General features: G+C 46.5%; 1 protein-coding gene across 1 annotated transcript in view; it reads left to right on the plus strand.

Annotated features, from left to right (window-relative positions):
* LOC119179604 (uncharacterized) overlaps positions 1–3796 on the plus strand; it is a 44249-nt gene extending 40453 nt beyond the window's left edge. Inside the window, exon 6 of the mRNA XM_037430720.2 lies at positions 3510–3796. Coding sequence (XP_037286617.2) covers positions 3510–3530 — 21 coding nt within the window. The 3' untranslated portion in view covers positions 3531–3796. The remainder of the gene's footprint in view (positions 1–3509) is intronic.
* The last annotated feature ends 9280 nt before the right edge of the window (positions 3797–13076 follow it).

Below are 13076 nucleotides of genomic sequence, written 5' to 3' on the forward strand. Positions count from 1 at the left end.
CTTCCTAGGGTTCCCCATGGAAGGGCTTTGGGGTTCGAGGGGCTGGTGGCCTTGGAGCTGGGCGAGTTGCGGTCTGTTCAGTCTGGCTTGCAGTTTTCGCATTTTCCATGGTTCTGGAGCGTTCCGGGAAAGCGCCGATTTAGGGTGGTAGGCATAGTTGCTGCCGACTGCGTCGTAGGTTGGCTGTTTCTATTAAGGCGTCGATGTTGGAGCCGAGATCTTTCTCGTGGTAACAGTGCATAGACTATTACGCAGCGCCTCCACCGGTGTCATGTTACACCGCAACTGCAACCTTTAGATAATGGCACACAAGGACGTCAAACTGATTTGAACAACGGCAATACGACTTTATCGTTTTTCTATGCGCGCGCATCTTCGTCCTCTTTTGAAGAGTGGCACATACAAGCCTGCCAGCATCTATGGAAATAATACTTGCAGAACTTGTGCTAGTGGCAATATGTACATTACTTTGTTTTCGCCTAATGTCCGTGAGGAAGAAAAAGTTCTAACAGAGCAACGCATTTGGAATTGTGCTGCTGCCACGTGTGTGCACTAGCTGAGAAGTAGAATACACTAGGTTTTTACTGAAATAAATTCTGTGCTTGACAGGTTCTTCTATACACCACCAGATGGCCCCACCTGTTTAGTCTTATGTTCACGGCTGTGGTAATTCGGTATCGTGTCAATGCAAACAAGTCTAGGAGCGAACTACTAAAATGCTCTAATAATAGTATCGGCACATTCTTTGTTGGCAAAGATATTTCTCTACACGCTTTCATAGCTTGTGGCAGTCTTAGCAGGTATCATACGTGTAATTAAATGATACTTTCTTACTGCTTTTTCCGTGATTCGAAACGCATGACATTTTCCCAATATGCTGACTGACGAGCTAAGGACAAACAGTTTGAAGTGAGTCAACACTGATCGAGCATGAGAAGTGCCCCTGGGAGCGAGAGCATTTCCACGCGTCAACGCCAGTCGGTGCCACAATAAGAACATGGAATGATCATGGAGATCGTCAAAGTTATCGTCACTAGCGCATAGCTGGATTGGCCATACAAACGCTTCACAGTAGTGTCGATGTCGCAGGGTACTAAACTCCCCTTCACTTTCGTGGGCTGTTTGTTCTCGAAATTAAAATTACTTCTAGGTAAAGGACTCCATTCAAATATGGCAAAAAACAACTGCGTATATTGAGAAGTTGTTAAGCACATTTTTCAATTCTATGTCAGTGACCCTTTAACACATCTAAACGGTGCCATGTTTTTTTGTGTGTGTGTGTTTTTTTTTTCACACCAGATTTTGCATTTCATACTAAAAAACTAGTTTGGGCTATGCAGTGCACTTCTGTTGTAGCGTTGGCTTCGTGGCACAAGCTGCTCTAATCACCTCAGTATCGAGAATGCACCAATGAAGAAATCGTTTGCAAAACTGTATTATTTGACTCCCTGCCCTTAAAAACACTGAAAAATTGTGAATCCAAAAAATTGAATGGCTGTCTCAAAATGTGAGTGTACCCCATTCGCATACTTCTGATTTTTTGGTCTCTAAGATTGGGAGCAAGAAAAATATCAGACCAAAATGACTTTGAATATGACCTACAGGTTGTCCACAGTTACAGGAATGTATTGTGGACGTTGTTGTTCACGCTACAACTAAGAAAAAATGTTTCACTCATCACTAGGACGCAGGCGAGCGTTCGTGCAATACACAGTCATTTTTCGTTCACTCGTTTTGCGAATATGACTCGACACACGGCGCCACTTCTCGGGGCATCATGAAAGCATCTCATCCTTGTTGTGCCAGGGCGAATTTGGACACGTGGATATCGAACTGTGATGATCTGTAGCCTTCAAAACAACGGTGCCGAACTGGGTACCCAGGGACCAAGGAGGCGGATCATGTTACGCTATGCTGAAATTCCCCACAGCCCCAGAAGTGTGGTGTTTTTTAGACAACCCTTACATGGGCGTTATATTCTAATTTATATAATGCATATAGAAAACAATTTCACGGTCCTCGTCACATTTGATACATTGCGGTTTGGTCGTTCCATTTCCAAACATCTATGCATGTTGTCATTTCTCTTACAACCAACCAGTCAACACGAGGTAGAATTTGGGAAAACTTTGAAAGCACACATAGGCATTTTCATGCATCTAAATTAAAACAGACAGTGCTGGGAAACAGTCGGGTGGAAAGGACATAGATGAGCTCCAAGTAAGAGGTGGAAGCACGTGAAGTACTCAAACCTTAATCTAATGAATGAACAGCGATATAACAAAATTTGGGTTATAAGAAAGTAAATGAAAAATAGTCTTGCAATGATGGCATTAGACATAATTTTTATAATGAATTGTTGGATATAACAAACTTAATTTCTTGCCAATGTAACTTTCTTATAATAAGCCTTGAGCGTACACAGGTGCAAACCTTTCACCTAAAGGAGTAATCACTGGAGTTACGACATGAGGCACAAAGACAACAAAGCTCGTGAAGTATCAGAGGCAGCTTTCACACAAGAATGAACTGCTGTGCATCAAAGCCATCAATCGTTTTGTTATGTTAAACAAAATGTAGAATATAACATTCGGCTCCGTTTCTGAAATGTTAAATTAATGTGAGCTGGAACCACTAGAATGTAGGCGAAGAATTGCAAGGTTAGTCTTCTTTTATAAACTATACAACAATGAATCTGGTTTAAATAAAGAATTGTACATTCTGCCACCTCCTCAGCGCTCAGCAAGGTTAAATCATTCAAAAACTGTAAGACCATATGCTCCTAAAAATAACACATTCAAGTACTCCTTTTTTGTAAGAATCATTTAGGACTGGTATTCACTGCCTTCCGACTGCGTGCACGCTCCGACTTCTTCTAGTTTTGACCTCTGTGTTAGGAACCTTATGTAACCCTCTCCTGCTAGGATGGTGAAAAACTGTCTGCAGTATTCCTTAAATAAATAAATAAATAAATAACATGAAGCAAGCAGGGTTTAATGTTTTTTTTTTTTAGGTGCTACGTAAAGTTTTGTGTGCAGACTGTTTATTCAAATTTCTTGAAGAAGAAAATGCTAAAAAATGTCAACAACTTCAATTGGTAAGCAGTACTTCCTCCTGTGTCCTTTATGCAAATATATTTTGTTGTTTACTGCACTCATTCATAATTATGGATTCATGGCGACTCGCTGAGATTTCTGCATTGTTACAGTAGTTCCAGAAGACTCAGAATTTAATATCATATGAGTACACTCAAGCCTATTGATTTTGCGGCACTATAAGTTTGTCATATCCAAAATTTTGTTATAAAAGTTTATTCCTAGCACCATATTGCGAGACTATTCCTAATTTACTTCGTGATAGCAGATATTTGTTATATTCGGTTCATTATATCATGGTTTTAGTCATTTACGATTTCCTCGAAAACCAAAGTCCTAACCTTCTTTGCTTTCTAGCCTGCTTGTTTTTTTTTTTTTTTTCATTTTACTTATTTCATGTCATTCTTGTTACAGATCGGGGGAAGTCATCATTGAAACTATCAATGTCCTCCAAGCCTGTCGACCTCGTGAAGTACGTGACTTCGACATTTGTGAAAAAGAGATCTTACGTCTGAGCCAGTTGGTGCCACAGCTTACTTCAAGTTCTGTCAAGAGCCGGACTTGCTGCCCCGTTACGCGTATTGTTTTATGTTCTCATTTCTAACTCTGTTGTGTAAAATATTCGTGTATGCAAAAATCGATCATTGTATAACTGTTGCAGTGTTTCTAACAATGTGAGCGATGTCTTTTTTTATTTCGGACTACACTCTGCTTCTGTGATAGTAGACGAAGTACATTAATTTTTCTGTTTTTTTTTCTTTTTTTTTTTGTCGAGTTCCTGGCAGAGAACTCGTGTTTTTGTTAACTTATTGGGTAATTGTCAACCCAGCAATTATAATGCGATGCCTCATTTCTCACAAGAGTGTGCGAGAGATCAGTAATTAAGCATTCCTTTGACACTACCACCATTTTTTTGTTCAACTTAAATCTGTTTAAAACTGCTTTCACTTCAAGGTTTTCTGTTACACCAATGTTCAACTATTTTCTACTAGTGCATCATTATTGTACACCACTTGTTTCAGCCTGTTCCTTTTTATTTATATTTTTATCCTACTCACCATCTGTTGCTGTCAATTTAAGGGGGCTGTCACTTCATCAATCTTTGTCGCCGTATTGTCTTTATTGCATTTCAGTCGTGTTTCGTTACTGTACCTTTTATGTTTGTAAAAGATAAATAAACAGCGAATTGAATTTTGAATGCATTCAAAGTTGCCAAGGCTTCAGACACAAAAAAAAAAGAACTTATTTGGCTATTGGAACCTGTTATGACAACACTGTAGTACCCGGTACCTTTTGTATTTAAGAACACTCCAAGTTTCATAGTAGTCTCTCTTTTTAGCACCTGATGAGACGAAAGAAGGTGGAGTGTATTGCCATGCGTCTTTATTAGAGTTGCCACCTTGCCACTAGGAGAAAACCGGATCTTCAAACAGAGGGGGTGGGGGGTAAGCAGGCTGTTTATCTTGCACCGAATTTTTTTAAAAAAGTGACAAAGCTTGCACTCAGCTGTGAAACACACCTAGGCATGAAATGACAAAACTGGATGATTTTAAAGAGAAATGTGGTTGTTTTTAGGCCCTAGGTCGATGATACTAGATCACTTCTACGGCGGTTCTCAGCGCGGAGGTTTGATTTGTACCACCCATGGTTACAGACACAACACGAGCACATCGTCATTGGTGCTGGCATTCCATCGCTTCGTGTTCTTCCCACAGTCACCATCGCCTTTTCCGTTCCCTAGTATTCTCTCTAGAGCTGTGCGAATAGCAAAATTTTCCATGTGAAGCAAATTAAAATATCGAAGTGCGAGAATGAATCGAATATTTTTCCAATACTTTGAAGCGAAATACCAGAAGAAAAAAAAGTTGTAGAGGACTCCTAAACATATTCGTATAAGATAGCAACATTAAAGTATTTCCTTTTGCATGGTTCATGAAGTGTTGGCGGGGTGATGTTTCCTAGTTGTCTTACCAACAATGAGGCAGTGCAGAGGCCAATTTGTATTTGTGTACATGATTTGGTACAACCAAAGTGTTGCCGACAATACCTTGCATACGAAAGGCAAAGATGCTATTTATTCAGCCTCTCTCCTTTCAACCTGTGTGGAAGCCTAACCGATGTGGCAGACAAAAGTGTGCTCCCGAAGTCTGGTGCACCCAATCTGCCTCGTAGAAGTCGATATATTAGAATGACTGAAATTTTGGATGCTAAAGATCTTCAGCGCCCAATTTTTCACACGTGTTGCGCAGATTTCAGGTCCTAAACAGCATCAACGGAGCCCCCAATTCTGCCGCATCTTTCGATCATCTCCGTGTTGCAACCAACGTTACCTTGAGTCAATGCATTTGCAATCGTAGCGGAGCTTGAAAGGCAGCTTTGCCACAATATGAAAATATGATAAGGTGAAGCATATTGAATATATGAAGGGATCATTTTAAATTAGATGTTGACGGTGTGTGCCTTCGGGAATTTCGAATAGTCAAATTCCCGTGCGAATGAAACAGCAAGTACTATTCTAAATATATGCGCACACCCCTAATTCTCTCTGTGCTCAGTGTTTTCGGCTCCCCGCCGTTGCGTATTGGGCCAACTGCTGCCTTCATTTTGAGTGAAATTTGGCTCAGTTCTGTGGCACATAGCTTAGGGGGTGAAACACGTGGTTCAACCCCCGTTAAAATTTAAAATTTTACTTGCCTGTAGGCACGTACAAACTAACCCCCTCCCCTGAAAAAAATTGAGTGTTCTACTTGGCATATTTCTACATCATGTTTGTACCTGTGCATAGTTAGCGTAACGCTGTCTTCCTTTTCTAATTAGTCTACAGAGCGATAAGTCAGGGAGGGTTAGAAGTGGCGTCATCTACTTGGGGCACTAGCAGCGTCCGCAGGTCCCGTACTTTGCCGCTGACCCGCAAGTCGCAGGTTCAAATCTCGGCTGCGGCGGCAGCATTTTCGATGGAGATGATGCTGTAAGCCCATGTGCTCATATTTAGTTGCACGTTAATGAACCCCAGGTGGTCGAAATTTCCGGAGCCCTCCACTTTCATGTGGTGGTTGAACCCCACATATAAATCAACAAGGCGCGTTTACACTAGAGCGACACGACACTGACGCGAGCCCGCTGAAGACCTGAGGCAGACGCAAACCATCGGCCGACAGGTCGCCAGACCCCATAACCACACTAGGCCAACGACGCCGCCTCAAAAGACAGCGTTTCATCGTAGTGTAACATGATGAGAGACCGAAAGCACCAGCAAAATGCATCGGCAGACCTGTTGTCGGCGTGTCTTTGGGAGATCGGTGGCTGAGCGAAAATTCACCCCATGTCCTTGCTTCAAATGACCACAAAGCAGGCAATCTTGGAAGAGTTAACAATGCCCTCTCCGAATCTTGCGCAGCGTCTGAATAGGCAGCTCCAGCTTCCAACTGAAGTATTTTCTTCGCTTCCCTATTGTGTGCACCACCCGTCTCTCGTTACCATGGATTATGGCGGGGACTGCTCCCCGTAACCGGAGTGGGACAATGGCAGAGCGGGAGCATGGCTGAAAATGAGGTGCAGGTGTGCAAGTTTGGTCAGTGTCGCTGCGTATTCCTCCAGTGCGACTATAAAATTGGCCAACGAAAGGCTGTGAGCACGACAAGGCAGGGACGGGGTCTAGGAGAGACCGCCCGTATACTGTTTGTGTCTTTGCAGTCTACATAGGTTGACGACATGAGAAAAGACGCTTCTAACGACAGCCCGCAGATCAAAATCAGTGTCGTGTCTCTCTAGTTTAAACGCGCTTCAAGCGGCAATGAGCAAGACTGCCATGGGACCTCAGGTCTAACACACCAACTACATGCAGTAAGTGTACGAAGTACATAAAAAAACTTTTATTTACTAAATGACAGCGTCTATGTATATCTATTGAATGTCCATTCAGTGTCCATGTGCAATATACCTGCAACCTTACTCAGCTGAGCTTTTCATAGTTGCGGGTAATTTGGATTGCTGTGGATATCTAAGAGACATTTGCAATGTCCACGAGAAACATACCATGGATGTCTACACATTATTTGTGGTTCGGTGGTACACTACGAAGTACAATACTGGAACTTCCGCCAGTGCATGCTCTGTGAGTGCCGCGGGGTCTGGAGCCAAAGGGGGGGGGGGGGGGGTTTCAAACCCTGCGAGATTCGTTGATGAATAAAATGTATTAACATACATAAAGTATTTTTTAAACCACCCCTCCCCCCCCCCCCCCCAAAAAAATGCTGGCTACCCCCCAGCTGCAGTGGGATAACCGGAGTGAGACCGCACAACTCGACGCATCTTTGCTTGTTGCAGCTCGTTTATTCGCGAGGCTCGGGGATGACTCAGCACTCGGTGAAGCACAGATCCCATACACGTACACTCATGATATCCACCTTTTAAAAGCCCGAAAGGAAAAGAAGTGAGCATAAAGAGTCCCATGCGAAGTAGCTGCAAGACAGGATGGATAAGTCTGTTGACAATCGGTGAGAGTCTGAGCCAAGCTCTCAAGAACTATCCCAGACAAGAACCGGGGGGGGGGGGGCTCTGGCTCCCACGAAGCAGCCTGGAGGGGGCCCAAACCTCCCGCACTCTCCGCCTATGTCAAATGCATATTGTCACACACCAAGAGCCGTGAAGACAAGACAGGAACAGCGGGGCAGAAAGACACGAGCGTGTTTCTTTAAACGAAGCCCTAACACACACTTCTTCTTTGTTCTCTTTTCCCTTTTTGGCTCGCTAGGGCTTGCGGGCTCACAACTCTAGGTGGCATCATTCCCCCTCCCATTAGAGCATCGACTCGATGCTCATACACAAGGTGACAGCAGGGCCCATAAGGGAATAAAAAGAAAGGGAGAAACAATACTTATAGTGCACAGGGCATATGCAGGTGGAAAAAAAAGAGAGAAATGTCTGTGGTTGGTCATAAGAAAAAAAAACGTTAATACAGTTCAAAGTTCTTTCGAGAACCTATGGACAACGAAAAAGAAATGTTTGCTGCCCTGGCACAATAAGGCGAGTATTGCTGCGTAAAATAAGGTTTTAAGCGGACGACATGCACAATCTCTGTTCGTGGTGAGTGGCGCTGGGTCGTTGCCGAGTTTCCGTCTGGAATGACATTGTAGTTGACCTCGTTCAACCGCCGTAATACTTTGTAGGGTCCGAAGTACTTGCTCAGGAGTTTCTCGCTGAGACCTCGCCGTCTAACAGGAGTCCAAACCCACACTTGGTCGCCAGGTTGATAGGTAACTGGTCGATGGTGGATGTTGTACCTTCGGGAGTCTTTACATTGCTGCGATCTTATGTGCACGCGGGCTAGTTGACGTGCTTCCTCTGCTCGCTGAATGTAATCCTCGACATCAGGAGTTAGCAGCTTGTGCTGGTCGATGTCACAAGGAATCATGGCGTCTAGCATGGTTTGCACGTCTCGACCGTAAATGAGGCGGAAGAGTGCGAACCTTGTCGTTTCCTGGGTTGCGGTGTTATACGCAAACGTTACGTACGGCAGGATCTCGTCCCACGTTTTATGCTGCACATCCACGTACATAGAAATCATGTCAGCCAGTGTTTTGTTTAGCCTTTCTGAAAGTCGTTACTCTGGGGGTGGTATGCGGTTGTCTTACGGTGGTTCGTGTAACTGAGTTTGAAGATGTCGTCCAACAGTTTTGCCGTAAACGCTGTCCCTCGATCAGTGATGATGAGTGACGGGGCGCCGTGACGAAGCACTATGTGGTGCATGAAAAACTGGGCGACTTCAGATGCTGTACCGCGTGGCAGCGGCTTCGTTTCAGCGTAACGCGTCAAATAATCAGTTGCGACGATGATCCACTTGTTTCCAGAGTGAGACAAAGGAAACGGTCCAAGAAGGTCCATTCCAACTTGGTCAAACGGCGTACGCGGTGGGTCGATGGGTTGTAGGAGGCCTGCAGGCTTTACAGGTGGTGACTTGCGACGCTGACATTCGCGGCATCCTTTCACGTAGCGTTTCACACAAGCTGCAAGTTTTGGCCAGAAATATAGCTGTCGTACCCGGTCGAGCGTCCGTGAGTATCCCAGATGGCCGGATGTCGGCTCATCGTGGCAGGCTAATAAGATATCACGAAGGTCTTGAGGAACGACTAGAAGATAAGATCTGCTGCCGGTACCGGTGTTTTTTTTTTTTTATAATATGCCGTGTCGTAAGCAAAATGACGGCCACGTACGGGAAAGTTGTCAAGGAACCGACACGGTGCTGCCTTCTAAATGATCGATGATGGGCCTTAACTCGGGGTCCCCTCGTTGCTTACTTAAGAGGTCCGCCCCACTGAGAGTCCCCAGGAAGGCACTGTCGTCTTCTGCAGCTGTATGGTCGGATTCTAGAGGTGCTCGTGATAGCGTGTCGGCGTCTTCATGCTTTCTACCCGACTTGTATACGATGGTGACATCAAACTCCTGAAGTCGCAGACTCCATCGTGCTAATCGCCCAGAGGGGTCTCGGAGGTTAGCCAGCCAACATAAAGCGTGGTGATCAGTCACAACTTTGAATGGGCGCCCATAGAGATAAGGCCTGAACTTTGTAATCGCCCATATTACCGCGAGACATTCCTTCTCTGACGTTGAATAGTTGGTTTCGGCACGTGATAAAGTGCGGCTCGCATAGGCGATCACACGTTCGGTCCCATCTTGTGTTTGCACCAAGATAGCTCCGAGACCAATGTTGCTTGCGTCAGTGCGCACCTCTGTGTCAGCGTCCTCATCGAAATGACCAAGCACAGGAGGGGAAGACAATCGATGTTGCAGTTCCGCAAAGGCAGTCGCTTGTTCGTCAGTCCACAGAAATGGGGTGTCGTCACGCGTAAGTCCGATGAGTGGCTCCGCAATCTTAGAGAAGTTTTCGATAAAGCGGCGATAGTATGCGCAGAGCCCCAGAAATCGTCGAAGACTTTTCTTGTCTGTCGGAGCTGGAAAAGCGGCCACAGCGGCAGTCTTCTCGGGATCGGGCTGAACGCCTGCAGCGCTCACAACATGACCCAGGAACTTCAGTTCTTTGTAGCCGAAATGGCACTTCTCAGGCTTGAGGGTAAGGTCAGCGGATCGTATAGCTTCAAGAACACTCCGAATGCGATGAAGGTGCTCGTCAAACGTTTTTGAAAAGACAATTCATCTAGATAGACGAGGCAACTTTTCCACTTGGGGTCAGCGAGAACGGTATCCATCATTCGTTGGAATGTGGCCGGAGCAGAACAGAGACCGAATGGGAGCACTCGGAATTCATACAGACCATCAGGAGTTACAAAAGCAGTTTTTTCGCGTTCACGTTCATCAACTTCAATTTGCTAGTAACCACTTTTGAGGTCGATTGAGGAAAAGTATTTTGCTCGCCTCAGCCTGTCAAAAGAATCATCCACTCGAGGCAACGGGTACATGTATTTCTTTGTGACGTTATTCAGCTTCCTATAATCGACACAAAAGCGAAGTGTTCCATCCTTCTTCTTTACAAGGACCACTGGCGATGACCAAGGTCTGCTTGATGGCTGTATTACACCGTCTTGAAGCATTTCCTTCACTTGCTTTTGAATCACGCGTCGTTCAGTTGGTGAAGGCTGTTGCCGTATAGGGTGCGCGTCGCCGTAGGTGATAATACGATGTTTGATAATCGATGTCTGACGGATTCTTGATAACGAGCAAAACAGGCGTGGGATTCTATCAACAAGTCGTTAAGCCTTCGTTTGTTTTCGTCAGAAAGCGTTGGACTTACGTCGACACACTGGAGAGGTGCTTCAGCATTATCGGTCGCCTCGGAAGCAAAACACTCGGTCACATTGGTTACTGGGTAGGCATAGGCGATGACAGTACCAGTGAAAAGGTGTCAGCGCTCGTAGCTGAAGTTTGTAACAAGAACCTCGCAGTGGCCAGCCTAGAGGTCTACTAGGCTTCGTGCTACGCAGATACCCTGGGGAAAGAGTAGGGATCGATTGCTCTCCGCCACCATTTCAGCGTGTGCTGATTCATTACACGCCACTCGTACCATAACACTTGAGCGCGGTGGTATTATCACATCATCGTCAATTACACGCAGACATACTCGATCGTGGCTGGGATTATGCTCTGGTGTGGCACTTTTTGTTGAAAATGTGACGAGGCGTTGTCGAATGTCGATGATAGCGCCATGCTCCCTCAGGAAGTCCATGCCAATGATCAGGTCTCGAGAACACTGACGGAGAACGCTCAAGCTGACAACAAAGGTAGAACCGCGAATCTGTATTCGCGCTGTGCAAACGCCGAGTGGCGTGACGATGTGCCCGCCAGCAGTACGAATTGACCTGAGGTTCCAAGGCATCGTGACTTTCTTCAGGAGAGCAGTCTGTTTTTCACTTATTATAGAAAAATCCGCACCCGTGTCAACTAAAGCACTGACTTTGCGACCGTCGAGCAGCACTGGAATGTCTAATGAAATCTCTGCGGAACCATCTGGTGTCGTCGTCGTCGGGGTATCGTCAGTTTGCGGAAGCGTCGGTAGGAGGCCTTGAGCTTGTCCAGTATGAGCGACCTCGCCCCCGAAGGTCGCTGCAATTAGTTTTCCCGGCGTGGACTGGGTGACCGACCCTGCGCCACGCTCGAATAGGTACGGCGATTAGGAGAAAATCGCCACAGTGACGAGGAGCATGACTGGTGCAAGGACGACGAAGTTCCGCGCTGTTGAGCTCTTCAATTTCAGGGGGCCGCTGACCGAACCTGGGTGGCGGTGAGTTCGTCGAAAATCCGCGTAGTCCAAGTTGCCGGTAAGAACAGTGTCGGTAAAGATGCCCAGCTTCGCCACAGTGGAAGCAGAGAGGACGTCTATTTGGCGCACGCCAGGCGTCTGATTTCCGCGAAATGAGGCGAGGTGCGCTGTAATATGGCGCCGCTTGGACCGTCTGCAGCATGGCTGGGGCCACGGTGGGATGCGGGATTGCGGGTGTAACAGGTTGCCGCAAAGCTTGAGCATACGACATGCGGGGGAAGTCACTGGGTGGTTGATAATCCCGCATGAAAGGGGGTTCTCTTAAGGCATGCTGGACTTCATCTCGGACTACGCAGGACAACGAAGAGATAGTGGGCTGCGAGGGCACAGACAGCTTCTGGAGTTCTTCGCGGATGACTGAACGTATGATCTCTCGGAAGAAATCCATTTGACCACCGAAAGCTCCCAAGTAGTCCGCAGTTGAAGCGTTGACGTGCCGTTCGTATGACGGGGCCCGGTGCCTAAGTGTGCTTTCGATGGTGACGGCTTCTCTGAGAAATTCGGACACAGTCTTGGGAGGACTGCGCACAAGCCCACCGAAAAGCTGTTCTTTCACCCCGCGCATGAGGTACCGTACCTTCTTTTCTTCTGGCATGCCGGGGTCAGCTCGGTGGAAAAGACGCGTCATGTCCTCGACATACACCGCAACCCCTTCATTCGGCAGTTGTATGCGGGACTGCAGATCGCGCTCAGCTCTCTCCCGTCGGTCAGGGCTGGCATATGTCCCAAGAATTCGGCGTTTGAAGTCTTCCCAGGATGTAAGAATACCTGCCCGGTTCTCATACCATACACGTGCGCCGTCCAAAAGACTGAAATAGACGTGCCGCAGTTTGTCTGCGTCGTCCCACTGGTTGTGCACGGCAACGGCACGGCAACGAACTCGTAATGAACGAGCCAATCTTCGACATCCTCAAGTGCAGTGCCATGAAAGGGATTTGGCGTTCGCGGTGTGAGTAAGGTGCAATGAAGCGGCGTTGTGCCGTTCGTACCGTTTGGGTTGGTGTCAGTAGGGCTGGTCGGAGCTGCGATGTTGTTTACGAGCAGTCCAAACTCATGGGATTGCCCTCGGATTCTTCTGCTGGCGCGGTGCACAGGAGTAACCACAGGTACGGCGCTTGAGTTCTTGCTATGGGAGGGGTACGGTGCATAGATTACCCAGCACGTCCACCAGTTTGTCGCACACCCAGAGCCGTGAAGACAAGACAGGA

This window comes from Rhipicephalus microplus, chromosome 7 (genome assembly GCF_043290135.1).
Source record: "Rhipicephalus microplus isolate Deutch F79 chromosome 7, USDA_Rmic, whole genome shotgun sequence".
NCBI classification, from domain to species: Eukaryota; Metazoa; Arthropoda; class Arachnida; order Ixodida; family Ixodidae; genus Rhipicephalus; species Rhipicephalus microplus.